This window comes from Falco rusticolus, chromosome 5 (genome assembly GCF_015220075.1).
Source record: "Falco rusticolus isolate bFalRus1 chromosome 5, bFalRus1.pri, whole genome shotgun sequence".
NCBI classification, from domain to species: Eukaryota; Metazoa; Chordata; class Aves; order Falconiformes; family Falconidae; genus Falco; species Falco rusticolus.
This window is the reverse complement of record NC_051191.1, coordinates 83,554,909-83,582,891: the sequence shown is the minus strand read 5'-3', so window position 1 is coordinate 83,582,891 and position 27,983 is coordinate 83,554,909. Positions and strand designations below refer to the sequence as shown.

Below are 27,983 nucleotides of genomic sequence, written 5' to 3'. Positions count from 1 at the left end.
ATCAGACAGTTCTAGTCTCCTGACTTTTAATAAGATGCCAGGCACAGTCTGAGCCTTTCAGAAACTAACTGCTCAGCAGGGAATTTCAAGTATTTTCTCTTTGCTTCTCATCTCCACGTGTCTGTTGGCGGGGTTGACAAAGGACTGAAGGACAGAGACTGCAGAAGATGGATCTGTCCCTGTTCCTGCGAAGACACCAAAGGACAAAAAAATCCCCATGTTCCTGAAGTATTAAAACTAACCACTGGGAATCAGGGTGGATTTTGCACCTCCTGGGACTGCCAGGCCATCAAGGATGGGGCTCTTGCTGACTCTACCCATACAAAGCCTATGGCAGAATCTCCACTAAGAGTGTGGGGCTTGTGGCAGGCATCCCAGGGCAGGGCTGTGTGCCTCCCACAGGCGATTTGTGAAGCAGGTGTTTTCTTCATCTTGTGGCTGTGGGCAAGGAAGCATCCAGATGCAAGCAAAGTTTGGAACAGGAGCAGGCACTGGTCAGCCTCAAGATTTGCCTTTGCCCAGCCTGGGAAGAGGACGGGTAGGTGCCCGTTCCCTAGTATGGATCAGAAGCCAGGCTGAGGCTGGGAATGGCGCTTGGTACTGAAACGCAGTCAGGCCTGCAGTAAAGGTGAACATGGCATGTTGTGTGTACGGGGCTGGAGGGCTGTGGAACTGCAGGGAAAGTGCTAGTTGACTTGAGGAAAGTGTATTTGATGCAAAGTGCCAGGACTGGTGGTAGGACTCAGGACAGGCAGCCCTCATTTTCTGTAACATAACTCTGACTGTCATGAGCTAGGCACCTCAAACTTTCCGCTTCAGTTATCCCTTTCCCTCAATTTAACTAGTGGCCTATGAGAACTCACTGTTACTTAGCATTGCTAATTACTTCCTAACCTGAACCTGCAGTCTGGCAAGTTTCTTGACCAAGGGCCCTTGCCTGCATCTTCCACCCTCTCCATATTCTTCAGGACCATGCCTGTGATGACAAAAGAGGTGTTGGGCCCTCACCTCACTCGCATGGAGCACTGTAGCTCATCACGGTAGTTTCTTCTGGAAGACAAGAAAAAAAGTGTTGGTAAGATACACTTGCCAAAAACTCACTAAAGCAATCCAACATTGTGCCTCTGTTTCTAGGACAGGCATTCCCTCAGCTTACAAGCCATGACTCCCCTCTGCTAAGACACACGAAATCACTGTTCTGCGTCAAACCCTCTGTGTGCAGCTAGTCCAGATTCACCCAAGTCATGGGGCCTGCCATCTTTTGAAGCTGTAAGTCCCAAACAGCTCCATTACAATTATGGATTGCTCACTTTCTAAAGCTATAGCAATCCCTGACACCTTTCTGGCTTTTCCTCCCACTAGAGACCCCAGAGAATAGAGGACAAGCTGGTTTTAGTGTCATTCTTCTAAGCCATTCCCTCACTATGGTCCCTCTGCCTTTTCTGCCTCCCACAAAATGTGTGTACAAAAGCACAGCTCCGAGCTCCTTGCTCCCCTCTTGGCTGGGAGAGTTAAACCCTAAGTGGATCTGCATGCCTACTTCAAGCTTGCAAGTTTGGGACCAGAGAAAGAAGGATCTACCATTTTGAAACCCAGGATGGTAGGTCTATCACTAGAGAACTTCTAAGGGACAGTTAGATAAACATGTCAGGGATGGTGTGGTCTTAGACTTGACAAGTTCAGAAAATTTATTTCCAGTGGTACATTTGGGTGGTTTCTGCAGTACAGCATCTGAACTCACCTGGCATGTAGTAATCGTAGACCTTGATATTAGCTGGCTTACGATCCTTCACTTGCATGTCCTGCTGCACCAGCAAAGTGTAGGTGTGAGGTTGTCTAGTCAGCTAAGACCAAGAGATGCAAGGATTAAAGCCAGAACTGAAGTCCTGTAAGACAATCCCTTCCTCCTGCTCTCACTCAGGCTCCATAGAGACCTCATCACCATAACAGGTCTGTTCTGCTTTCCAGTACATCTCAGAAATACCTTTTAATTCACATTCTGTGGTGGTCATCATCCATTTCTGGTCACTGAATTTTACTCAGCTTATGAGAGACATCAAACCTACAGAGTCAATGTGCATCAGATATCTAAATGTAGCACTAGTATTCCCAACTGATCCCACGTTCCCGTCTAGCTCTGCTCTGAGTGCCTTCATGAATCTTGCCTCAGTGGCTTTCTTATATGCAGTCCCATTACGTCAGCTTTTATTCTCCAGGCTCATACAACCCTCATCATTAAGCAGACAAATGCAAGGTGTGGATGAACATCTGCTCAATGGTAGCAGTTGCACGACCTGCTGTTGATTTAGTTCCACTTTGTGCTACCTGGCAGCCTGAGCTGAAATTTTTTTCTGTGCTGCCTTTCTGCTCTGTGCTGTAGATGTAACGAAAGCAGCATCTCTGCAAGTCTAATGCATCCACATGACACGAACCTGCTTACTGTGAGGCAAGCTTAGCTCAGCTTATTGGCAACTGGGGATGAAGAATCACAGACGTGTAAAGTGCTCCATGGAAATTCTGCAGTTTTAAAATTCTTGTCAGGTCTTGTTTCTGGTGCTGTTTAGGTATACATGTAGCTAGCGAAAGGCCGGAGTGGTTGTTAATCTGTTGGTTAATGAGGCTGTGGAGTGAGCACTGATGCTCACGCAACCACCTGGTTTAATTTTGAGTGATCTTGGCAAACTCTATGAGAACTCTTAGATGCTCCCTACTACATTCAGGCTGCTTAAGGACTTTCTAAGAATTCAGGCTTGCTTGAATTTTACTAGATGGATCCTACTACTACTCCCCAGTCCTGATCAGACACTGTACATGGACTTTCAACACTCTCTGAGCAGTGCCAGCAGCTGTAGGCTTAACATCAGTCAGCCTCATTTTACTCACATTAAGGGGCCCTGTATACAGGCTCTACAGCTGAACTACTGCAGGCTGACACAACGCTTCTCCAGGTCAGCAAATGTGGCTGGTATGCAGGAACAGCAGCTCTGGATACTTAAAATACTAATGGAACCAAGATGCCAGAGTAAGCTAAAAGCTATCTGCCTGTCCATAGTCCTTTTAATGACTAAATAGCCTAAATTGTACTCACTTCCTCCAGGTAGAGAATGACTCGGTCAGCTTCACTTTCAACTTTCTTCACTAAAGGCATTTTCTTTAGCTGAAAATAGGGCGAAAAAATGTCAGGAAGACTCTAACAGAAAGCAGAAACATTCAGGGATATTTGTCCTTGTGAGAGCATGGGCGAAATGTTTGCATAGCCAAAAGCCCTTGGGGTAGGGGAAGGCAAGGTGCGGTCTAGAAGAGACTTTGGGTATAAAGATTTCTCAGCAAGAAAAGAACTGTGTTTCTCTGCCCACAGGAATGATCACAGTTCTGCATACAGCCCTGCATGGTGGACATCCATCACTATTCCCATCCCAGCTGGACACAAACTCATGGTCTCACCTCTTCCAGTGAACCTGCCACGGGGCTGTATCCAGACAGCAGCTCCACTTGGATCAGGACCATGTTGGTGGACACACGGTTCCCTGTGTAGCTGCAGCAGGAACCCAGGGGACAGCACTAATGTTACTTTCTGAGCCATGATTTGCAGATACTCCAGCCCAGCTTTGGTACTCAGGTGGAGGAATCTGCCTTTCCTTCCACTGTTTTCCCTGTAAGCATACCTGTTCCTGTACTGTAATAAATCTTTGTGCTTCCCCTGATCTCTCTTTTAATTGTGATGAGCCAGGGAGAATAAATTCCTTGGAAGGCTTCTGGAGTTACCTTCTCTAAGCATGGCAAGGAATATCACATCCTCTGTCTGCTCTCTTGGCAGTTCTGTCCCAAGTCAGGTAGGGGTATAGCAGAGGAGGCTGGTGTGACAGTCAACCAGGAGCAGAGGAGGGAAGACTTAGGAAGTGTCAGCAGTCAGTCCCACAGAACCTTCACATCACTAGTGTTTTGAGGCCTAATCCTAGAAGGGGGTGAGACCCACAGACCTTGGGAGAAGTTTGGGTGACTGGCATGATAACAAGATAGGACTAGAGCCTGAGCCATCTCTTTGGGGTATTGTACATTTCACCCAGCTGAGGAGAGCACAGTTAAATGAATGGGGACATCTTAGCACTTTGGACCCCATGAGTGAAGGGGAATCCTGGCCATCAAGAGACTTGTGTGGTGCCAGAAGCCTCTGAGCAGAGGGGAGGCAAGGGGCAGCTGAGTGTCTCCTACCGAGCATGAATGGTGACAGGGAACTGGGTGGCGCTGGGTGCGGTGCACTCTGTCTGCACAGATACAGCAAAGGCGACATCGCTTCTTGGGGGAGGGAGGTTGTACCGCAGAATGGCCTGCCAGAACAGAAAGAAACTAGTTGACAGAGAATTTCATTTTTATTTTTTTTTTCTGGAGAGTTTTCTTGTCTAGTGTTGGCTGCTGTTTGGTGTAAGAGAAAACTATGTGGCAGAAGTGGAGGTTCTGCTGGTGCACTGTTCCTGGTGGTGTTCACTGGACTTCTTGGAGCAGAGATGCAGCTCTGATGGGATGGAGATAATCCAGATTTAATTTGGGGAATTGCTATTCCCTTCCTGTGGATCCCAGCTACTCCTACCAAGTCACTGCAGCAGTCTGTTTTCAGTGTTGGCTTAATAGCAAGGTGAGAGGTTCCCCTGGCTTTCAAGGCTTTTCCCCAGACAGACCTTTCCTCCCTGGCTGCCCTTACCTGCAGGAAGAGGCACCCATGGCCCTGCACACGCACGGTGTAATCTCGGGGAATGGCTGGCAGCTGCACTGTTTGCAGCAGGAGGCGATTGGTGTTGTCTACTCGGATGTTTTGGTTGAAATCCTCAGAGGAGAGAGAAGCCTGAAGATCAGGGCCATCCTTGCTGAAGGTCTTGGTTGCATAGAGGGCTAAGGCTTCCAGAGCAACCACCGTGTCCTGAGGGAAGAGACACACATTGGGCAAAACAGGATACCTGTGTCCTGTGCATGCCCAGTCCTTAGCCTCCCTCATACTGCAGCTACAGCTCAATAAGGGTTGAGCTTTTGGCATGGGATTAGCTCAGAGGAATACAAATATTCACCTGATCCCAACTTCCAGGAGCTGTAAATCCCTACATCTTTTTTTCTTTCTTTTTTCCTTTTTTATTTTTTTTTCTTTTTTAAAAAAACTGTGGGCTGTGTTAGAGCCCATTACTTTCACAAATGATAGCTGATGGCAGGTTCTTTGCTGATGATGGCTCAAGGGGATTACCTGGGTCGAAGCAAAGCCTCCGTAAGGGTTTTGCTGCTTGATGAGCCAAGACACAATCTGGGATGCCTTTCTGATGTCATCTGAAGACAAACTTGATTTTGAAAGGTGAGCCATGAGGATACTAGATGTCAATTCCACATCAACAGATGGAGCTCGATACCAGTACAGGGAGTCTTCTTCCTGTTTGGACCGTTGACTCCAGAATATTTGGTCATCTAGAGATGGAGTGGGAACAATTCTGGAGCGTGTAGCTGTAACTAATGACCTTGGAGCCCCACTCAGCCCCTGCGCCTAGATACTGAGTGAACATGTACATTGGGTCAAGATATAGGTGCATATCTCCCTATTTGCCCCCCACACCTTGCTATTCCCAGTAAAAGCCTAGCCTTGCAAGTTGGGAAGGAGCTCTACAATATCCGTGAAGCTGCCCTGGTTTGGATGACTGGGTGAGCCAGGACTATGAGATCATCCACAGAAAATGTCGGTCTCACAGTATAGATATAGCCCATGACAGCTCGGTGAGCAGAGGCTATCCAAGCCTTGGGGTCCCCACAGAGCGCTGCCAGTGCCCCCCTCTCCCTCCCTGCATTCCTTTGGTTGTGCAGCCCTGAGTTGTCCACACAATTCTGCCCCACAGTCTTTGGTACCTGATACTGTGGCTGCCTTATCCAATCTTTTGAGGATTTTCTGCACGAGGGCCTTGTCACCTGCTACTGCAAAGGCGTTTGCAGCTAGTGCCAGACCATAGAGGTTGGAACTGTCAGTATCAGCATTGACCAGGTCCTTTATACATTTCAGAGCTTTCCACACAACTGGGTCCTAGGATACAATTAAAAGCACACCGGTTGCTGGCAGGGTGGATAGGGTGGGGAATGCAGCCTTGGTGTGTGCAGAGTGGGGTGGAAACAGGGACAGGATACATGGGAGCAAACTGGTAACATATGGAGAAAGGCAGAGCACCAGTGCACTGCCTGCTGAGGGGCTGCACACACAGCCCATCCCTGCTGCCGATACTCACGGAGCGTGGCATCCCGGAGTGTATGAGAGCTGTGATGATTGCAGAGCTCAGCCCCAGTCCTTCCTCCACTGCACCCTGTAGCCACCACAAAACAGAGAAGAGGAGGGCTGCTGTGAGAAAGGAGAGGGAGAAGTTTTCCAGTGCCTTCTGCTCCCTGAGCAGAAGCCAGCGCAGGCAAAACTGCTGGTCCTATTCTTTCTGCTAAGGAAGCGCCAGGACTGGTATCTACTCTTGCGGATCCTTCTCAGCCATGGCGCCCCAAGCCCCTCTGGGCAGCTGATTCCCTCCCTCTGCTGAACACATCCCCCTTTCCCCTACCCTGCAAAAGATTTTCAGCAGCAGATTTCAGTGCCGGGGAAAGTGCTGTTCCCACAACCCCTCTGCAAGCTGGCACCTCAATGGAGGGCCAGGACAGTGGCAAGGGTATGGAGGAGCAAAAGAAAAGGAATCTTTTGCAAGGGGAAGTGAAAGGTACCATTCTCTTAGAGGATTATCTGTCCTGTCTACCAAACTGCTGCTGGCTCCACTTTGCTAGTATTCTCTGCGTGTCCATACATGCACAAGTGCTGTGCTTCTGAGTGTACAGGGCACATCCCTGGCAAGGTGAATCTCCCATGAGTGGCTGCCATCAATCTCCATTCACTCCATTTCTGACTTTCTCTGTACAGGGGGAAACCCAGACTGAAGGAAGAAACGGCAGCTCAATTTATCAAGACAATAGCACAGAGTTGTTGTTTTTTTGGTTTTTTTTAAGCATGTGTTAGCTTTTGAGAGGGTGCTAGGGCAGGGCACAGTTCCCATGAGCTTACTAATCAAATGCAAACCTCCATCATTCATAACTTGAAAAAGTGCCACCATGACTAAGCACAAACCCGAGTGTCACCCAAGGGTGACCCTGAGTACATCAGAGCCTTCCGCCTGCAGTAGGATTTGTTCTTGGCACCCAGAATATGAAGGAGCATTATGTAGTGGGGTAAATGAGGTACCTAATGAACAGCCAGCACATGTCATACCATCAGCCCATTGTTGAAGAGCTTCCCCACACTCTTGAAGCAGCCAGATGGAGTCTGACTGTTAATCAGAGCACTGGCAGCATCCTTTAAATTCTGCTCATCTATGTGGATGAAGTCCTGGGCTTGGCTGAAGGTCTTGAGGACAAGGGCAGTAAGCCTAGAGCCAAGGAAGGGAGAAGAAAATTTAATTGAACCAGTCACAGATGCCCATCTCCAGTAGGGCACAGAAATCTCTGTGTCTTCCATTATGTCATCCCTGGGGAAATACCAGTAGGCCAGAGCCTCGGTATACATGGAGAATTGGAAGCCATGCACGTGAGGATGGTCTTGAAGCTCAAGCTCAGATCTATTTGCATCAAGAGAGAAAAAATTCACTGACGGTTCTTTGCTTCCCCCAGATCTCTGTCAATTCCAACACAGTGCACCTGAGCAATTTAAAGCCAAGAGGGCTGATATTTAGTGAGCTCACTCAGCTCCTTTCCCAATCCTGTTTGGGCACAAAGCACTCTGGAAAACCTGGGAAGAAGGTGTCTTTGCAGCTAAGTTTTCAGAGTCAGTCTCACTTGGGGTTCCCAAGCACAAACAATCAAACAGGGGTACCTCAAGTCAGCTTATTGGCATGGTTCTCTTCCAGAAAGTCTCAGGAGCAGTTTCTGTTCAAAACACCACACCTCCAGCCTCCCTCAGTTTCCCCAGACCAAAATCCAAGCCAGCTTGTGCCTGACCAGGTCAAGCTGTTGTTCCTCAACTGTGTCTGGACATCGCTGCTTACCATGTGTTCCCTGGCTCACTTCCTTCCCCAAAGGCACTGTATGAGCCATCTGCGTGCTTGTACAGGAGCTGACGCTGATATCCTGTGGGAAGAGGCTGGGGGTAGTGAAAATGCTCTGTGTCTGTCCTGTTCTCAAGGTGTCAACCTGCCCTGCCACTCCTGCTGGTCATTAGAACATTGCCTCTAAGGAGTTTAGCAAAGGCCTTTCAGAGGGGTGCTGTGTAGCTCTTGTTCAGCTGAGACACAGCAGCCTGATGTACACTGCTGTAATTCCCATGGTGTCAGGCAAGTGATGCTGCACAAATCCTGTTCAGCACCAAGCCTCTGATGAGATCACCACTGTACAACTACTGTAGTGGACATCACCAGCTTGAAAATCTAACATGAGCAGAAATCCACTCACCGCTTTCCAGATAACCAATTGCCTTCTGTTTGATTTCTGGAGTCAGTTGTCCTGTTTCTTCAAGGTATCGTGTGATAAAGACATTGGGGGCAAAATGAACCATGTTCTGCTCACCACAGCCACTGGACATCTGGAGGAGCTCATCTATATTGTCCAGTGCTGTCCCCAGAATGTCACCTGTAGTACAGAACAACAGCTTTGGAAGCTTTACGTATTCTTGCATGCAAAAAATTTCTGGTCTCACTGATTCTCCAGATAACCTGCTAAGACTGGCCTCAGTTCACCTCTGCTCACACTAGGGTGACTAATATCTGCAGAGCCCTGTAGGAACAGTGATATGGTACTTGCCCATCTTTCCCCTGGTTGGGTGAAATTATACATCCACCTGGCCCAGTGTCACTTGTGTAAGAGAGATGGGATGTTTCTCTGGAAGATGTAAAGGCCCAGTAGCACACTTCCCTGTACACATTCCCTTTTGTTACTCCGTTTGCTAAAGCAGACATGGTGGCATCAGAAGGAAAGACTCCTGCAGGGAAAAAAATCTTACTTTCCAAGAGCCCCTTAAATCTCACCTAAGAAAGAGATGTGGGCTCTCTCCGACCCAAGGACCACATTCTCTGGCATAGCGAAAGTGATTGTCTCTGAAGTGGAAGTTCCTGCAAATGGCAGAAGCATCAGAACAACAACAGGCAGGAGGGAGATGGCAGAGCCACAGGCATTCCCAGGAGATGGTGTAAATCAGGCTGGGATCACCTCATCAGTTGGTGAAATCAGCATTCAAAAGAGAGCCTGACCCGGAGATCAGGCCACTCACTGATGAGTGAGGCAGTGGTTTGGTGCTGCCAGGAACTGGTAGTACTGGGTAGAGCTGAATGGCTTTGCCTTCCCATAAAAGCTCCAAAATCCCTGACATGCCCCTCACCTCCAGATAGTCCTAGAGTTGTTCACACACCACACTGCTTCTGCTTGGTCTCCTTGCCCTGTGTGCATGTACAGTCCCAGTGGTAAGACAGTCCCTGTCTCTGGGGTACCTGCACCTACCTTTAGGGCACAGGACTGAGGTGTGGGTCTTTTCCTCCAGCAGCCCCTCTGCCTGGTGGGGAAAAGGCTGGTCAGCTCGGAAGGGAGAGCAGTAAAACGAGACAGCAGTTGCGCAGCACCCCACCTTCCTGCAACCACCTTTTGCATCCTCATGGGCCATGCAAAGCACCGCACAGAGAGGGCGGGGATATGTGTGCTGACAGAGAATTTTCACTGGGAAGCAGGTTTCTGAGCTACTACATGCCCCCAGTGCAGCCTACTCTTAGAATCACTCCTTGACCAACCTCCCCGGGAAACACGCCTGTCGGCCCTGCTGGTTCTCCCTTGCCAGAGACACCCACTGGGCTGTTTCGACCCTGAGCTGTTTCCAACCTTCCCAGGACCCTGAAGCATACTCTGACCTTCACCAGCAGGTGTTTAACCACTGTGTCCTTCCCTCCAGACTCTGGCACAACAGCTGTACTCTCAGTGCAAACATCTTCCTGATCCATCGCCTCAGCAGTGACAGTGAAATTCACCTTCCCTAAAGAACAAAACATCGAGAGGCTGTTTGGCACATCCATACCTATGTTTTAATTTGCTCAGCCTAAGGCTGCTCACTCATGCTTCACATAATAGGCCACTCTCCCTTCCAGTCCAACCCTGGTTTCCTCAAGCAGCTCTGCCAGTGCCTCCCACTCCTGCCCCTCCCTTGTCCTCTTACCTAATTTTGTAGCCTTCACGTCCCAGAAAAATGTTTTTGCTGAATCGGGACACAGACACGTAGTGAACCTGACATTTGCATGCACAAATTCATAATCCCTGGAGTCCATTAGGCTAAGCTGGAGCTAGAGGTGAAACAAAAGAGAGTTTGGGTTACAGAGTTGCTGCTGTGTTTTCCCTTTTAGCTCCTTAATCCAAATATCAGTCAAGCCCAGTTTGAGTATGGTGATAGCCCTGTCGCAATATCTATGGGACACCAACAGCCCACGGACATTGCAGTCCTGCAGGGCTGAACTTATCAGGGGTTGGGGGTTAAGCTTGACAGAGATGGCTCTGCATGGGGTTTGTGAGGAGCTTCCTGAAGTCTTTTGCCCAGTGCCTGAGGAGGCAACCCCTTGTCCGGGTCTCTATCAGTGAAGTACCGTTACCACACATCCCCCTGCCCAAAAAACATCCTGGAGGGAGCCACTCACCACCATGCACTGCTTCAGGTAGCTGAAGACTTTGACTTTCAGGGGAAATGACTCTCCCCTGAAGACAGAGTAGGGCAAGGTAGGCTCCACAAAGAAGGGCTTGAAGCTCTGCAGGCTTGTGGTGTCTGAGATTCCCAACCCATGGCTCTCTGAAGTGCAGAAGGTCATGGCTCTCCAGTCTGTGATACTGTCGGGTACTGTGACAGCTAGCTCAGCAGCCCCTGAATCACTGAGGAGAAAACAGGGTGGAAGGGGTTGCCCCTATCCCTGTAAAGATTTCTCTTGCGAAGACAAATGGAGAAGTACTATGAACTGGAAGTGCATGTGAAGGTGTGAGTATTTCAAGGAAGTAACACAGAGGTATGGGAAAGATAGCAAATAGGTAGGCAAGGAAGGACAGAAAGGCAAATACAAACAAAAATTTGCTTCTAGACAGTGCTCCACCTCAAATTCTTGTTTTGTGTGGGCACACAGGGCTCCCAGAGGTCCATATTATACACCCAGCCTGTGCCAGGGAGTACCACGTGACACTTCACCACACTATCACCCAAAATCCCAACCACAGCTTGGCAGTCATCGTTAAAAGTGTCACTTACAGATCTGCATACACAAAATGGAATATGGTACCTGCCCTGAAATGGGCCTAATCCAGCCATATGAGATGGCGAGGCAGAGATCCTATTTTACGGATTAAGAACATTGACACATGGGAGAATTAAGAAAGCTGAGATGTATGAATAAGGGGAGAACAGTAGATACTGCATAACCTGACTTTAGCGAGGCCTTTGACACAGTCTTCCATAGTATCCTTGTAGCCACATTAGTGTGGACTGGACAAATAGATGATAAGGTGAACAGAAAATTTGCTGGACCATTGCAGGCAAAGGATGATTGTTGGTGACACAAGGTCCAACTGGTGTCTGTTTACCTGTGGCATCCCTCAGCCACTGATACTTAATGATATTAATTCTGCTTAATGGCTTTATTAACAACCTGGATAATAAGAGAGGGGACATCTTCAGCAAGATTAGCAGATGAATCTTGCCATGTATTAGCAGACTATATCCTACTGGGGAGGGGTTCCTGATATGCCGGAGGGAAAGGCTGCTATTGAGAGGAGCCATGACAAGCTGAAAAAATGGGCTTGACATGGGTGAATTCTGTATCTGGGATGGAATAATACCATGCAACAGTACAGGCTAGGCAGCGACTGGCTAGTAAGCAACTTTGGCAGAAAAAGAGGTGGGGTTCCTAGTAGATAAAAAACTGAGCATGAGACATCTTATGTGCCCTTACAGCAATGAAGGCCATCGACTTCTGGACTGTATTAAGGCAACTGCAGTCACTGGGTTGAGAAAAGTTTTTTTGCCCCCTGAATTGGGACCACATCTGGAGTACTGTGTCCCATTTTTGCTTTTCAGTATAAGAAAGACACTGACATACTTGAATGCATCCATTGGAGGGCTACCAAGATGGTCAGAGGGCTGGGGCATTTGATATACAAGGGATGGCTGAAAGAACTAGGATTCTCACACGAGAGGGAAAAGATAGGAAGAGATCTTTCAGCTTTCTAAAACTAACTATTGGGAGGGTGTAGAGACAATGAAACCAGTCTCTTCTGAGGTGCATATTGATAGGATGAAAGGTAACAGATGCAAGTTGGAGCATGAGAAATTCTGACTTGGGATAAAAAAAAAGTACCATGAAGATGGTCAAACACTGGAACAGGTGCCCAGATAATCTGTGGAATTTCCGTCCTTGGAGGTACAGAGAACTTGACTACAACCTGATCTAACTGGAGCTGACTTGTGCAGGATGTTGAGCTACAGACCTTTGGAGGTCTTTTCCATCCTATAGAGTCTGTGATTTTATGTTCCCCAGGATCATTTGGAAAATCTCAAGCAGAGCCAGGAACTGAACCAAACCTCTGTTGTCCTTATACACTTCTTCACACCTCTCTTTTCTTTGTTGGCGCAGAAGCCATTAATGCCCTGGCTCTGTTCCTGCCTATTCCCTCTCTGCGTAGGAGGTCTGGATCCATATGGGGCCACAGCCCATAATTACTCACTTGATGGGAACCAGAGTCCAGATGAATGTCTCTGGAAACCAGGTACGGACTGCCCGTGCCTCGCTACCCAACTCAACGTGCTCTGACTCAGCACGCACAACAGCACCATCTGGTTCTGGGTCTAAGTTGTCCAAGTTATCCAAGTCTGCCAGCTCGCCGTAAGCTACTAGGAATACAAACATTCATTCAAAAGCAGAGCAACTGTGAAATCGGGGTAGAGTTTAGCTAGGAAAAGTTCAGCTCTCCATCCCTCCCACTTCCACATCAATCCTCCTTGTCCTCTCCAAGATGCTCTCAACCTACTTGTCTTCCATAAGACAGCCCAGGAGACCATCTGGACTTCATTACGTGTGCTCCCCCTTGAGGAGCTCTACCTGCTCACACTTTTGCCCTCAGCCCCTGAAGAAGGACCTAGATTCTGCCCAGTGCCAGTCTTGCCTCATTCTCTGGTTTCCAGCAAGACCTTTCCTAGTCTTACAAACAGATGTTCCCTCCTGGGACAGCTGCTTCCTTTCCCCCCTTGACCATGTTATCTTCCTGCCTGCCAGCAGAAGCTTCCAAGCAGGTTCTTCCTATGCAGCCACCCCTCTGCCCCTCCAGTGTACTGGACACACATGTATTTCAGGACCCTTCCCCTTTTCCTGTGGTGTACATCTCCTGTGCAACCTCCCACTCATCTCTGGAAGCCATCCCCAGTTCCTCAGCACACTGCACGTTCAGCTGCCCTTGTGCAACCTGTATGTTACCCGTAATTTCCAAAGAAACAGGATAAATCGAGATGTACACATGTAGTCGTAGTAGAAAGTGGTCTGGGTGCGGCACTCAATTGGGGACTTGATTTGAAGGTTGGTTAAAAATGTTAGACCTGAATTCTGGAGGAAAGAAGGGGAAGAAAAGAAGGTAGATTTCAGTGGAGGCGGTGGTGTGTCTGAGGGTCTGTCTCTGCCCTTGCCTCCCAGCGTATCAGCCACCCTGTTCTGTTGCACCACAGCCTGACCTGCAAATTTATACAGGGAGAGAATGCAGATCTGCCCTGCTCCCAAATCCTGCTAATGGATCCTCACACCAAAGGAAGCTCTCTCCAGGCAGCATTGCGGGGGTGACCACTCACATGTGCATGCCCACAAAGTCATCGTTTTGACATCACAGTTTGCTGCCCACCCTAAAAGACTTGTTCTCCTCTTTCACCTGCTATTTCTTTCTACTATTCTTTCCCTCCTTTCCCCAGTCCCCCTTCTCTCTCAAGTGCTTTGCTTTTTCAACCTCCAACTTTCTGTGACTCAGGTTGATGCTCCCCTTTCCTTCCAACTCATAGAAAGTCTGAGGGTCTCAAGCTTGGCATAAATGGGGAGCTGACTTCTAGGGATCTGCCCAATCAATGGGAATTTACCAAGCTGGGAGCATGGAGGGCCAGAGACCTCTTAGTTCAGAAGCCTGATGGATTCAGAACCTGAAGTTGACAGTGTTTACAGGAAAGACAATCTGTGAAGCTACCCAGCGTGGACCTGGGGTACAAAAGGGCCCACCTCTGACATTTCAGGTTTTCTGGAAATTAGATTTACCTTCAGAAGTTCATAAATATCTGGTTGGGACACCGCATAAGAGTATCTGTTGTACATAAGTGGTGACATTGTTCCTGGTGGAAGGGTGCTCTGAGGGGAACTGGTGACTCCTGGGCTCTGGTAGGTAGTACAGTAGTCACTGTAAGGGTCTGTGAGGGTGCTGGAGTGCTCCTGAGAATAGCTGAACATGTTGTGCACCTGTAGACAGAGAACAACACCAGCACAGGTCAGTGTGAGAGGCAGAAAGTTCTTCATTTCTATCCAGAGATTTTCTGTGACTGCAGACGCAGAGCTCAGATCCTGCCTGCCACGAAAGCCCAGCCCCAAAGCTTCTTGAGCTACATGGAAAGCGTCCACAAATTTTACATTCACAGCACCACAGAGGAACATGAATCCCTCCGGGGTATGGCTGCATAGCTGTGGCCACTTCTAGCTCATAGTTTGTACCTGTGAGCTCAATGCATACAGTGGGAACACCTTCCCAGTAAGTCATTAGATAGCTTCTTGTCTGACTGAAGGCACATCCTGGATCCACCAAGACAATGCTAAGAGGCAATTCAAGGGTCCTTAGACACAATGCATCTCAGGTCTAGAGGAGAAATGGGACCCTTCCACTGCCAAGGCACCACTTACAGTCCCGTCTGTGAATGGAAGGACTGTCTGGTTAATGTGAGCTGGAACAAAGACACGGAGCCTATCACACATTGGGTCTTTTTTTTTTTTTAACATAACTCTTTTTCTCAGTGTATTGTCATTAATTGGTTTGGGAGATGGAATTCTCTTGCCATCTGGTTGCCACTGTGGCAAAGCACTCTAAGTTTAGCAAAGATGTGACTTTGGGGGTATACTCAGGGATGCCAGTGGGTTATTCTATTAGATTCCTCCATAGAGACTGGATAATTTGGCAGGTGTTTGATGTCAGCCATTTTCATTTTTTTTCTTGTAAGCCATATCCTGTCCCCATTCAAGTACTTGCTTGTATACCCGCTGTGCCTTATTAACTGGTGACTGCAACCCAATACTCAAAAGGCATCGCTCCAATATTAGCAAGGCTCAGCACTAAAGTGACTCACACTGTCCCTGGATAGCTCAGCCTCTGGCCTCAGGAGAAGGATGCTCTGGTCTACAGCACGGACGCTACATAGGGAACCTGGTGCAGCTTGCAGGTGGAGTCGGACAGCTGATCCTGGGAGAGCCACTGTGTCTGAGAAGCCAAGCTTCACCTGAAACAACAGAAGAAAAAAGGACTGAAGACATTGACAGAGGAAGGAAAGGGGAGACTGTGGCTTCTGGATTCTGCTGGATATCTATGGCCAATCTGCAGTTAATGAGCTACCCTCCAGCCTACCTGTCCGCTTACATTTTGTGCACTACTTACATGGTTCCTGAAGCACTTGGAGATTTTGAGACTGAAGGTGTCAGCTGCCACTCGTCCCTCAGGGAAGGCAGTGTAAACAAAGAGGGTAGCCATGGGTGAAATGAGGTCAATGGGCAGAGCGACATTGAAAGTCCCACGATATTGACCTGAAGGAAGAAGGACAAATAGAAAAGGTGTAGGAAGAGGCAAGGATGTCTGTCTCCAAGGTTTACAGCAACAACACGTTCATCCTCTATAATACTTCTGTACAGTTACTTGGATAAAAATTACTCTATCTTGCTTCTGGGGAGGCCACAGCTAGACCAGGATGTAGGTTAGTGCCATTTTGTAGCGATGACCTTACATCACGAGTGATCCTGGCAACAGTGAGCAATTGGAAGAGAAATTACTTTCCACCTGAGTCCAGCAAAAGGATTCTGTGAGTTTTCTTGGATGTCTCTGGTAATTCCTGCTTGGCAGATAAAGTCTGACAATTTCATAATTTGACCAGAAAAAAAATTAGATTAGGGAAATTAAAAGACAGACGAGAGGGAGCGTATGTGCCATTTCCTGTTTTTTGGTGCCAGCTCTGTTGTTTCCTCTTGGTCTCAGATCTCTTTTTTTTCTCCTTCCCCATTTAGGCTGGAAGGGCTTTCCTGTTGGGTCCTTAATCTGTTCCTGGTATTTAGATGCTCTTACCTAATGGTGGGTCAAGAAGTACTGTTGTCTGGCCATGATGCACAAGGGATCCTCTGGCCAAAACCTAAAGGGTAGTGAACAGAGCAAAGGGTTGATAGTGTCTCTGCTCCATGTCTCTGGGCCAGCAAAGAGCCCTGTGCTGACACGGACCCGTGGCAAAGCTGACCTTGTTGCCTGCGCTGCCCTGCACTCACCAGGTGGTAGAAGTCTGCTCTGGCAGCCCCATCCCCCAGCTCGGTGGCTAGGATGCGATAGTGCACAGTGACCTGCTGCATGTCCCCACAGGGCAATGTTGCCTGGCCTGGCTGGATCCTCACAGAGCTGTGGCTGGAAGAGTAGAAGGCCCTCAGTACGAGGGATGCAGTGCCGTAAGACACCCTCACATTTTGACCTCTTAAGTCCTCCGGCTGGGTCTTTGCCTGTGGCACAGAAAAGGTGGCTCAGTGTCTGAAGATTTCTTACAGCTCTCCCCCCACCAAAACCAAGACTCAACCGGACAGTGGGCTCTGAACTCTCCCAGGGTAAGGTGTCTATTTCCAGTTAAGCCAAGCTCAGCCAGCACCTTTCTGTGGAGCCTGGCATTGCCCACTCCAGCACTCTGGGATAACTAGCACCTAAACAGGAGGCAGGAAGCTGTATAGTACTAGGGCTTGGGCTGGAGCCCGAACTTCTGCAATGCTGCTGCTACCCTGCAAGCAAGCCGGACTGTTAGACTGTGTACAGTGGCTTATTAGTCGCTGGATCACACTACTGAACGCTTTGATTCTGTCTGGTACATGGGGGAAAGTATCAGTGTGGATCTGCCCCGACAATGTATTTCACTGTGCAGTGTTGTTCTACCTGCACACTGTATTTCTTTTAGCACTTTCCCTCATTCATAGGATAGAGGTGGCAGGGGACAACTGAAGATCACAATGGCCTTGCTCATCTTTGACCTGTGACCTATCTGCACGCAGACTATGATATTACCCTCTTGTGGACTTCCAGCAAGGTCCATCATCTAAGATACTCTATGCACTCTGACAAAGAGACAGGGTTTGCCTCAAAGTGCCTTGACTTTGAAATTTAGATAGGACATGTATTAGAACTTACCACTACAACCAGAAAAGAGAGCCTCATGGGAAAGCAATACAAACTTTTCTCTGCCAATTCCCTGTTGGTGGTGTCCTTATTTAGCTTCTTACATCCTGGTTACCTTCTCTGTTCCAGACTGCCTTGCAGCAACTGCTTCCTTACTAGCCTTCCTTCTTTCTATCCTAAGTTTTCTGCCTTTTCGATCACAGGTTTCTCCTAACTCTTATGCTATGAGGAAACATAATGCAAACTGGTCACTTTTGTTTTGTCACTGTTGTTTTCTTCTCCACATGTATTTTCAGATGCTTCTTCCCTAGCTTCTTTCCTGTCTTCTTGTTCCATACCATGTGGGAGTTCTTCCTTCACTCTCTGTCCCTCTCCAGCCCCACAAAGCCATTTCCACCTCAGACAGAGGTGCTATGTAGGCAGACCTCAGTCACAAGCTCATGGGGCCTCTGTCCGTTGCCCCAGCTCTCACCATGTCTCCTGACTGCTCAGGGACTCTGCATGGTACTAGCGGCCAGAATGCTGACTGTGCTATAGGTTGTTCCTTTTGCCCAAATCTGTCATTTCACTGGTCCGTGCCTCCATCTCCCTGGCTATACTGAGACAATGACATAAACTATAGGTCTAAGGGATGTATTGCTTGGCTCTAGCCAAATCCAATGTCATTATTTGGCTTAACCTGTAGTAGAACTTTGCTGCTGTTGTCCCATGCTGATGTCTCTAAAGTGAAAGAGGCCATCCCAGCATCATCCGTGAAGTAGCTCTTGGTCTGCTTCCTGCTGCCATAGGACACTGTAAGAATCACCTCCTTGTTCTTCAGGTGTGTCCCATTGGCACTTTTGAGTTCCAGCTGTAACGGTGCAGAGAACAGTCAGAGAATTAGAGGCCTCAGGATCGAAAATCTACCTTCTGGTAGGAATCCCAGCTCCCCTTCCTGCAAAGGGACTCTCAGCGTAAACTCTAACTCCTCCAACCCCACCCCACCCCCAACTGATGCAGTAGCCATCTCATCTGGCAAAGCCATGTGCCTAACCTATGGTCACACTTTTGGATTACCTCTTGGTAAAGATGTCAAAGGAGAGACTGGGACAGAGGACTGTGCTAGCAGCCTTGGGCAGCTCATAGCAAGGGGACCCCTCAGTACTTCTGTGCCCACCACTCCCTTAGGCCCAGCTGCTGGGCTTTCCATGTTTCTGCCCTGTTTACTTACATTGCCATAGTAGGGAGCTCCTTGCTGATAGTAGTAGCTTGTCCCCCAGAACTGGAGAGTTGTGATACCAAAAGTGACCTTGCAGTTTTCAGTGGTGTTGAACTCCACCCCTAGGAAAGACAGGAGGTGCACGTAGGTGAGTATCGTGCATCTGAGCAAAGGCGGCAAGATTGGCTGCACTGAGGTCCATCAACTCATTGATAGTCCATTGACTGTCATTCATAGGGGATTGCAGGTTCTCCATGTAATTTCAGGAGTCATTTAACACAACACACACATGGCAATAGTGCTTCCTACATTCTGACCTGCTAGAATGACAGCAGTCTACCAGGAGGTCTCTGACAGTTATCAAATGCTCTTTCCGACTTTAAGATAGTCCTACTCATAATTGTCCACTTCCATTCTCCTGTCATTCTCACAGCAGAGTCACTAGAAGGCAACATTCTTCCTTGCCTTCACCACATTAGTTTACAGTCTGCTGTCTTGTCATGCGCCCGTCTGAAATCACTGCGGTTTTTTACTAAGTGAATGTGTGTCACTGCTTTCAGCAAAGGGCTGCAAACCTTTTTCTTGTAAGGAAGGGTTTGTAAAATTCTGTAAGAGAGGAAGCCTTACAGGATGGGATATTTAACAGTAGCCCTGGACAAGTAGCCTCATCTCCCTATCTGGGATGTGGTGATAAATCTGATGAGGAGCTATTGACAGTACACAGTCAGTACCTTGGTTATCACTGGTTGCTCTGAGTGTCTCCTCATTCCAATGGACTTTCCTAAAGTATGGTTTAAGAACAGAAGAACCTGGCTCACCTCTGTGCACATTTCTACTGTGTCTAGAAGATGAGAAAAAACAGCTGTTGCCCATCTTTGCCAAATCAAGGTGACTGTCAAACTTGACTGGCTGCAACAGCTTGTGGAGGAGCAAGCATACCAGTGAAGCTCGTCCTGCAACTGGGAGAACTCACATGTCCTATATGGTACGCGAGAACATCCATGCTGTCATTGTGCTCCCAGGGAAGACACAACCCTCTGAACATTTGACCCCATGGGAGCCAGTGCAGAAAGCTCCAGTGATTTGATGGGAAGACACAAGGATCCACAAGGATTCTTGCAGATGAAAACTCAAAACCCCAAAGACAAGCATGTGTAAAATAAAAGATTTTCCATGAAGTGTAGAATCAGTTTTTGCTACCTGTTCCACTTTCTTTCAGAAAAGCCACAGCTTCCAGGTTGAAATCATAGCTGTCACCACGCTTCTGGTGGTAATTCTTAATATTCACCTCAGTGGCAAAGCAGCCATCCTCGTTTGTCTGGGGATGTGAAATTGTATCTGTTAACCAATCATGAACCCACTAATCTCTTCTGCAGTGCAGATCAAACCCAAGGCCCTGAAGTCTAAAAGTATGTGACTAAGACACTTGAGTTAAAGGAGCAACTCTCATACTGGCATGAAATGTACTAACTTTCTGTGAAGCAGTCCCTAATAGGAGATGCTGTTTCACATGTGTCTCATCTTTACACATTCACCCATGCACCAGCAGCAAACATGAATTGACATTTCTCCCTAACAACATGATTTCTTCTGCTAGGTAAGAATTTACCTTTAAGATATGTGCTTAAATATATATATATTAAAAATATATAAACAAATAGAGATACATTTATTCAACCCTAGAGATGAAAAAGTAAAGTCTGTGCTGAACTACAATTGCTTGCTTAGATGCTAGAGGCAATTTCTGTATCTCCAAAACAGCTGTTTCTGGGAAACAATACATAAGTGTTTACATCAGACTAAAAGGCGGTGCTAAAAAGCATCCAGTGGAAGTGAATTAATGTGGACAGTGTTTGTATCTTTTATTGCCATGTTGCAATATCTGTTTTGTAGGCAAATCTGCAATAGCTAACTTGCCTACAGATCCTTCTGCCTTTGAGTGCATCTAAGTGCAGTCAGAGAAATCAGTGACAGGGGCTAAGACTGCTACACTGGGGATTTAAGGACATATCAGTCATTCAACCCCAAGCAAAGAGTATGCTGCTTCAATAACTGATGCCTGTCCCACTTCTTCCTTCAGTATTCTTCCCTCTCTTTGCCCCTGTTCCTGTTTTTTGCAAGAGGAATGGGTGTCCCATGTGCTTACCTCGCCAGTGTAATCCTTACAAATACTGCGCTTGGCTTTGGAAGACTTCCGACTATAGTGGAGATGTTTACGGCACACCACAGCCTTCACACTACCTTGGACTGGTTTCCCATAGGTGTACCTGGCAAATACGACAGAGATGACTTACATACACATAGAGAAACACTGGCTGATGTGTGAATAATATCAGCTTTAGCCTGTGGTTTGCAGCTATGCAATCTAGCAGCCTGCAGTATCTTCACTGTTCATGAGCTCAGCAGAGACCAGGAAGTTAAAATTACTTCATCAGATTGAGACAGAAGGCTGTGGTGGGTCAGTTCTGTCCGAATCAACGCTAGTCCCACCAGGCAGTGCTAGGGGTCATTGTGGTGACCACAAGTTGAGTCATTATTCCTTCCACACTGGCACTAATCAATGCAGCAGAGGTACCGTACTGTAGGGCACATGCCCCACTGAGGGGCTTCACTACCACATTTCCAAACAGAGAAAGAAGTAGGGCAAGAGAATATCGAGAAAGGTGAGAGTCCAGGAGAATTCCTTAGCAAAGGATACCAGAGTACCAGAATTTGGGGTGAGGGTAGGGTTGGCAGAGACCAGTTTGAGTTCAGTTACAGACAGCAGTGCAGTTTCCAAACCAGTAAGAATGCACCTTCCACCATGATAAGTCAGCTCACATGCCACAGACGTGGAGACGGAAGTTGTCCTCCAAGATAGTGACCACCTGAGGCATCTGGATGGAGACACTGAACTTGGGCAGCACTGTGTGAAAGCAAAAGGAATATAATTCATTGAGAACAGAGAGAGTTCATTTGTTCCAATCCTCCCCAAATGTTTTTTCACAGAAAAGAAATCCCTCCTTTCATTCCCTGACCACCAGCACAGGGCCTTGCAGTAATGCACCAGAGCCCAGCCAGGAGACTGTGGTGGGAATAGACAGCCTTAGTCTCCTCCCCAGGGCACAGTTGTGGGACAGTGCCTCTGTCCAGCCTCAGGACATGGGGGAGGAGAAAGCCAGTGGGCCTGAGTGAAAGTCAGCGATTACGCCTACTGGCAGGCAGCTGGACATCTCAGGTGCTAGCACAACTAGCACAGCTGTTCACAGCTGCATGGCCCGTTCAACTCTGTGTGAGAGAGGGGGGCTGGAGGCAATACACCTTTCTCTGCTGCCTTCAGCTCCCTGAGACTCTTACCATACTCCTCTACCCTGAAGGCATGTGTGCGGTCAGGCATTTTGATGACGTACTCTCCAACTGGTGCTTCTGCAGCCAGAGGGAAGGACAGATCCACAATGCCTCCCACAGGTGTAACGTTCAGCCACTGTGCAATTCGGTTCCCTCTGGGGTCCTGCAGAGGCAGTAGTAGAGAGTAGTTATTTGCCAGTGCAAAAAGAAACTCTTTTGCAGGCTGCCCAAGCTACCACAGCATGGTCTGAGCAATCATCCTTTTGTCCTGAGAGCCCTGGTCTTGACACAGCTACAGGGCTTAGGTAAGTCTGAGCGTGAAGAGGACAGGGCTTTTCTCCCTGTGTCATTGACAAAGCCAATCTAGCATATTATTGCTCTCTGGTGGCACCACCATCTGGTTTATTGCCTGCCTGCCTCACTAAGGGATAGAGATGGTCCCTCATAGAGACCCCTGGGGTGATCTGAGCTGGCATAGCCCCCAGGTCACAGTGGAGAGGGTCAATGCTGACAGCACATGCTGCCTAAGGCATGAGCTACCTGGGAGTGATTATGGGGGAGCCTGATATCTTGAATCCCCAGGAAAGTCTGGGGAAATGAGTCCAGGACTTCATGCAGGGGACCGTGAGGCCCAGAGAGAAAGGAGGATGTAAAGACCTGGGGTGTAAGGGCATTTAGAGGCTTTGTTGACTGTCAGTCATGAACTGACTGACAGTGTTCTCACACTGCTGGTTCTTGGGAGGGCAAGGTGCACAAGTCTGGCTACGGTCACACTGCCCAGCCAGCAAGGATTCAGCGATCAGTTGATGGGTGCTTTATAAACATATGGAATGAGTGGGAAGTGTTGTTTGGAAGAGTGAAACTGGATCAGGGTGTTACGTTTGTATAAACTGGCATAAAGCATTGTATAGGTGTCTCAGAAACTGTATGTTTATCAATCGATTGCTTGGTAGGTATGGCATGCAGTACTGCCACTTACTAGTTGGAACTGTGACCTCTATGTGGGTTATTACAGACTCCGCACCACTTTCAGGCATCTTTCCTCAGCTCAGGTGATTGCAGTCCATATTTTACCTCCAATATTGAATCTAACCTAACAAATTCTGAGAAAAATATCCTGAAAGCTGCTTTAGGAAGTTTCTCTAGCTGTGTAGCCACAACACTAACTGGTCAAATTATTGTTTTCTGCACGTTAAATATAAAAGTCTCTTTAAAGAAAATTCAGGATTTTCAGAAATCTCCATTTCACAGGCTAGAGGGACTAGAAGTCTAGGAAGTTTTTTACTGGCCCTGTATGATCGGTATTATGACATTGCACTGCCAAACTTGTGTGGGTACCAAAGGAAGAAAGGGCAAGAAGTGAAGGACGGTTCCCATTCATTCTGAGGTAACTGGCTTTCTGCATCCATATTTCCCCACCATAATCTCCAAACCTGTGTCTTCCCCAAGATGAGTGGAGGTCACCACTTTCAAGAAAGTAGGTGCTTTACCTTCAGTTCCACCAGGCCGTGCTGTGGGGAGGAAGTGACAGTTACTGGTGGGATGATTGCAGGGACGTTATCATCCACTTCCCTGGAATTTTTTATTCCCCCAACCATCCATGAGTCTTCCCTAAGCATTTCCCAGGGACTGCCCGTGACCCAACACCACAAGCAGCCCAACGCTATTTTTAAGCACCACCAGCAATGCTGAGACTGGCTGTCTGCAGATGGATCACCCAGCTGGGCCAAGCACTGATCCAGACGGCATGGAGGCAGCCCATAGCATTTTCAGCTTTTTAAGGTTTCTTCTCTCTTGACTCACCGTTTCATTGCTGGCAATAAAGGCCTGATCCAAGGTTACGATTCGCAACTTGACTGTAGAGCAAAAGAAAAACAGGACTGGCTGAAATGAAATCAAGTTTGTTAATAATAATAAAAATGGGTGGCTAAGAAAGATGTGCCCACATGCTTCACTGAGAGGGTGAGGGCAGCAGCCAAAGCCATCCGCCCCTGGGCCTACGGTCAAAGCCTTGCTATGAGCTGGCCTCCTGCTAGAAAACAAGTGGTAGGAGAGGCGGTGTGGAGTTTCTGGGAAGGCTGGATGTGCTGGTGAGAAACAGCATTTTTCTGGACATTGGACCTGCAGCGGGGCACTCAGTCTTGCTTGCAGTGAAGGTCATGCTAGCGGAAACGGTGGAGAAGCACAGGGCAAACAGCTGGTGATCTGAGCTGTGCTAGGGCAGTGATGGGGTCTGCGGGACCATGATCCTCATCTGAGGAAGTCTGGGGGAGACGGAGGGATTTAGGGCACTGACCAACTATTATGGCTTTGGCTGGAGCAATCACGAATACAATACAGTGGTATCTGAACCTTTTCTCACACATCAGCTAAAACACATAAGCTGTGTTCACACTGGCATGCTGAGTACTGCTAGTACTGGAGAAAGCATGTGCCATGCCTACATAGGAGAGAGGTATCCCTAAATCCCTCAAAGCCTAGAAGGGAGATGAAGCCTGTGACCCATCTCCCTTGCAGAGAAGGCCCTGCTCCAAGTACCAGAGGCTACCCCATATTTTGTGGCCTGAGAACTGCTCTTTCTCTCACAAGACATGGCATTCTGTCCATACCGATCTGTCCAGGTTTGTACACTGGCTTGTCTGTCTGGATAAAAGTCTTCTTGTCTGTATGCTTGATTAGGACTTTCTGTTTCTTCTGAAACTCTGAGTTGGGTTCCAGGACCGTGATAACAATAAAAGCCACTTCACTGGGTTTTCCAGCAGGAGGAGGGACCTGCAGATATAGTTGCAACCATCATTCAGGATGGTTCACATTCATGGATCCCAGGCTTCTGGAATAATGATTATGGTACTGTTTTTATATTGCTCCAGTTCTTCTTGCCCTGAAAGACCTCACAGTAGTTTTAAGAATGTTTTCTAGAAGAGTAAAATGTCAGTGGGGCTACACAGCAGGAAGGGCACTGGCAGATCTATACAGGCTGAAGCAGAAGATTCAGTGCCCTAATAAGACGTCCCCATGGGAAGACACAATTCTTTGTCCTTCTCCCCAGCAAGAGCAGAACTCACGCACTATCCACCCTACTCAAAAAAAAATACTGAAAAAACCCTTTTTTTTTCCTCACCTGGAAGCTTGTGCAATGAAAGAAGGTGAGCTGAGAGATGGACTGAGTGATCAGAGTCTCATTCCCAGCTCTACTTTGCAAGGTTACTGTCACATGGATTGGGACTGCTTGCTTTCTGCTGAGCTGAAGGCACACTGTCTCTGAGAAGGGGTAGTAGAGCTGAGATGGTATCGCCACAGCATAATTTCTATTAAAAAAGAAAGAAAAGGAAAAAAAAAAAAAAAAGTCAGGTAAAATGGATTTTCTAAGAGGACAGGTTTTGACTGTAGGATTTCGGTACTTCCTAATAAGACTTCTGGTCTCTTCACTTTCATGTTGTCAGTGGGGCAAGATCACAACGTTCTTCTCATCTATAGCTAGTGCAGCCCTTAACACTGACTCTGCACTACACACTGCATGCACATGTAAAATTATACAGTCACTGCTTCCAAAACTGGAAGTCAAAATAAGGTGAAGAGACCTCCCCATGACACCCAGCATGGGACCAGCAGCAGAGCTTGGCTACATTGCAGGTTTCCTGAGACTTCAGCCTTGAACCACACTACCTGTCACCATCAGTTTGCTTGGTGTCTTTCTGTCCTACCAGCTGCCTCTGGGCTCAGAACAAATGCAATGTCTATGGGACCCAGAGTCCCAGCATCGTGTCCCGGACACAGTCTCATGAGCACCTTCTCTTCAGCTCACAACACTCCTGTCCTCCGTGCTGTCTTATGCCAAATCTCACACTTCTGTGGCTACTCTCATAGCTGCGCCCATGGATAACAGCAAGCAGCTATTCCTATTGTTTCGTTCTTTTTCATCTTACACTGCACTGCAGCAACTAGGACACAGAAAAGCCAACATGCCAGCAGGTCTGAAAACCCTTATCGCTGACTCCTGCTTACTGCTTCTGGGCAGGTTCAGCCAGCAGCATATTTGGCAGCAGCAGAAGGAGGAGGGCAGGGCCTGGAAAGATCAGAACAGCAGGAGGCAGGGACATGACCTGCTGGCAGGTCTTTGCTGGAGCTCAGCACGCTGGCAAGAGGGAGTCAAGGTCCTGCTGGCCAGGAGCCTTGAGTGGTTTCACAAAAGTGCTGCCAAGCTGCCTTGACTAGCTTGTCTGCTGCTAATGTAAGGGGATCTGGTGACAGGTGCTAATGACATTTTCCTGCTTAAGCTGACTCATGGCGCCTGCCCCTGCCACAGGGCCAAAGAATGGGTTGAGCACTAAAGACTCACTGCTTGAAGCTCCTGTACCTACCTTCCTCCTAGTGATCCTTTACTCTAGAAATTGCCTTACACCCCTTTGACAATTCATCCTTTACCCTTGCCTTCTGAGCTATAAAAGTACGAGACAGCATTTCTGAGGCTATCGTTCAAGAATCCCAAGAGCCAAGCTGCATTACTTTCTCATGAATCTACAAAAATATTGGTATATAGGCCAGACAGCAGGCAGCCTATTGAAGCAAGCAGAATTTCCACAAAGCAAAGCTTTGTTATGAAAATAACAGCGTGAAGCCGGTAGCAGAAAAGCATCATTTGAGCGGGAGTTGTGACAGCCTATGGAACATGTCCTAGAGGAAGGGGCTGTATCCCTGCTGGAAAAGAGTTTTAAACTAGACTTGTGCATGCCACACTACACATGGCAGGAGGAAACCCAGCTACAGCCTAGCGACATACTTCCCACTGTAACAACTACTGTTCGAGCGCAGCCATGTTTCTGCTTGCACTTATGCCATGGCTGCAAAAGCAAAGGCCTTCAAAAAGCAAGAGCATGTTCACAAGCCAGTATATCACAGCAGTACCTGCTGGAACAAGAGCTGCATTCGTGATAAAGTATATGAAGAGAAGTGGCGCTGGGAATTGTCCGTGCCAGTGGTCTGAGAAATGCATGGAGGGAGCAGGCAGCCAGCCAAGCCAGAGCAAACACACCACTTCACAAAGACTATCCCTATTAGATACCTTGGGCTCATGTTTGCTGGGTTTGTAAAGGCACCCAGCTTTGTCCGCTGAAGATTTCAGTGGTGACCTCTCACTCTAGGGACAAAAGCACAGCCCAAAAGGGAATTTATTCTGCCGCACAGCAGGAGATGTGAGATGTTGGCAGGTCACAATTAATCACATGCAGAAAGCTCGCAGAGTTGCTCTGCCTGCGTCCTTGCAGAAACACATGGTCTACATCAAAGGCACTAAAGGGAGAGCCAAGTAGTAGGGGTAGCGTGGTCAGGAGGGTGCATGGGAACCAGATGAAACCTTAGGAATATGAGAAATTACACCGTTCTGGAAAAACATTCCTGGTCTTATGACTCCTGTCCTGTTTCTCATACACCGCCACCCCCCAGGATTCCCCACAGACCAGAGCATGTATGTAAAGTAGCTGAGGTTCTTACAGCGTTGCAGGTGTTCCAGCTGTGCTAGGCAGGAGAAGGAAGCTGCCCCACAGGAAAGCGATGTTCCACATAGCTGATTGCAGGCTGAATCCCTCCATGGAGAGCTTAGCTTCTCTTCTGTCCCTGCTTCACCCCTGCTTCTGCTGTCTTCCTTCTTCCCTCTGCCCCTCATCCAGAGCTGAAGGACTATGCAGCTCCTGCCCTGACAGGGTGACCGTTCTCTCTCTTGGCTTCCAAACCAAGAAGGTGGAAATCATGCTGAGCATGGCTAGGGCTGGGATGTGGGCGGGTGGAAGGGGTGGAGACAATGTTTATTGCTTACACACTGAACGTACTTGCTTGGAGGCTTTGTAAGGCTTGTTGATTTGATTTCTCCATGAGGTGTCTTGCTCTGCCTTATGCAGCACAGCTGATGGCAGTAGGAGTGCTCACTTACTGTATTTGGTACAAGGGCCCAATTTTTTAAAGGTGTTTTTATCAGGATTTATTTAGAAACATCCTGGGACAAATTCATTCTTTGCGATGTGAGTGGATTTCACCTCAGGGTTCT

At 48.0% G+C, this 27,983-nt stretch overlaps 1 protein-coding gene across 6 annotated transcripts; it reads right to left on the bottom strand.

Moving 5' to 3' along the window:
- Window positions 1-9: 9 nt before the first annotated feature.
- On the bottom strand, window positions 10-27,690 carry LOC119148363 (alpha-2-macroglobulin-like protein 1). 6 transcript variants are annotated; one of them, XM_037388399.1, is made up of 36 exons: window positions 27,434-27,689; window positions 25,065-25,251; window positions 24,553-24,715; window positions 23,747-23,799; window positions 23,434-23,454; window positions 21,953-22,106; window positions 21,437-21,521; window positions 20,763-20,883; window positions 19,817-19,934; window positions 18,629-18,738; window positions 18,098-18,268; window positions 16,533-16,757; window positions 16,339-16,402; window positions 15,661-15,806; window positions 15,356-15,505; window positions 14,283-14,480; window positions 13,505-13,592; window positions 12,721-12,886; window positions 10,653-10,881; window positions 10,181-10,304; window positions 9,879-10,000; window positions 9,478-9,529; window positions 9,009-9,092; window positions 8,437-8,613; window positions 8,034-8,115; window positions 7,262-7,418; window positions 6,249-6,323; window positions 5,878-6,049; window positions 5,231-5,445; window positions 4,700-4,915; window positions 4,213-4,328; window positions 3,445-3,535; window positions 3,089-3,157; window positions 1,742-1,844; window positions 1,009-1,050; window positions 10-185 (listed from the first exon to the last, which is right to left on the bottom strand). In XM_037388399.1, exons 1-35 carry the CDS (start codon window positions 27,529-27,531, stop codon window positions 1,010-1,012), a joined length of 4,443 nt encoding a protein of 1,480 aa, XP_037244296.1. In that variant the 5' UTR covers window positions 27,532-27,689; the 3' UTR covers window positions 10-185; window position 1,009. The 6 variants fall into 6 exon arrangements, 5 of the variants coding, with proteins under 5 accessions (XP_037244296.1, XP_037244298.1, XP_037244299.1 ...); XM_037388401.1 differs by having other exon boundaries at window positions 12,721-12,883; XM_037388402.1 differs by lacking the exons at window positions 24,553-24,715; window positions 27,434-27,689 and having other exon boundaries at window positions 23,377-23,454; window positions 25,065-25,153.
- Window positions 27,691-27,983: the final 293 nt, after the last annotated feature.

Coding starts and splice junctions, on each gene's coding strand:
- LOC119148363 (XM_037388399.1), bottom strand. CDS start 27,531: ATGGAGGGATTCAGCCTGCAATCAGCTATGTGGAACATCGCTTTCCTG. Junction 24,716..25,064: donor TTCATTGCACAAGCTTCCAG/GTGAGGAAAAAA, acceptor CTATATCTGCAG/GTCCCTCCTCCTGCTGGAAA. Junction 3,536..4,212: donor CCTGTCACCATTCATGCTCG/GTAGGAGACACT, acceptor TTCCTGCTGCAG/CTACACAGGGAACCGTGTGT.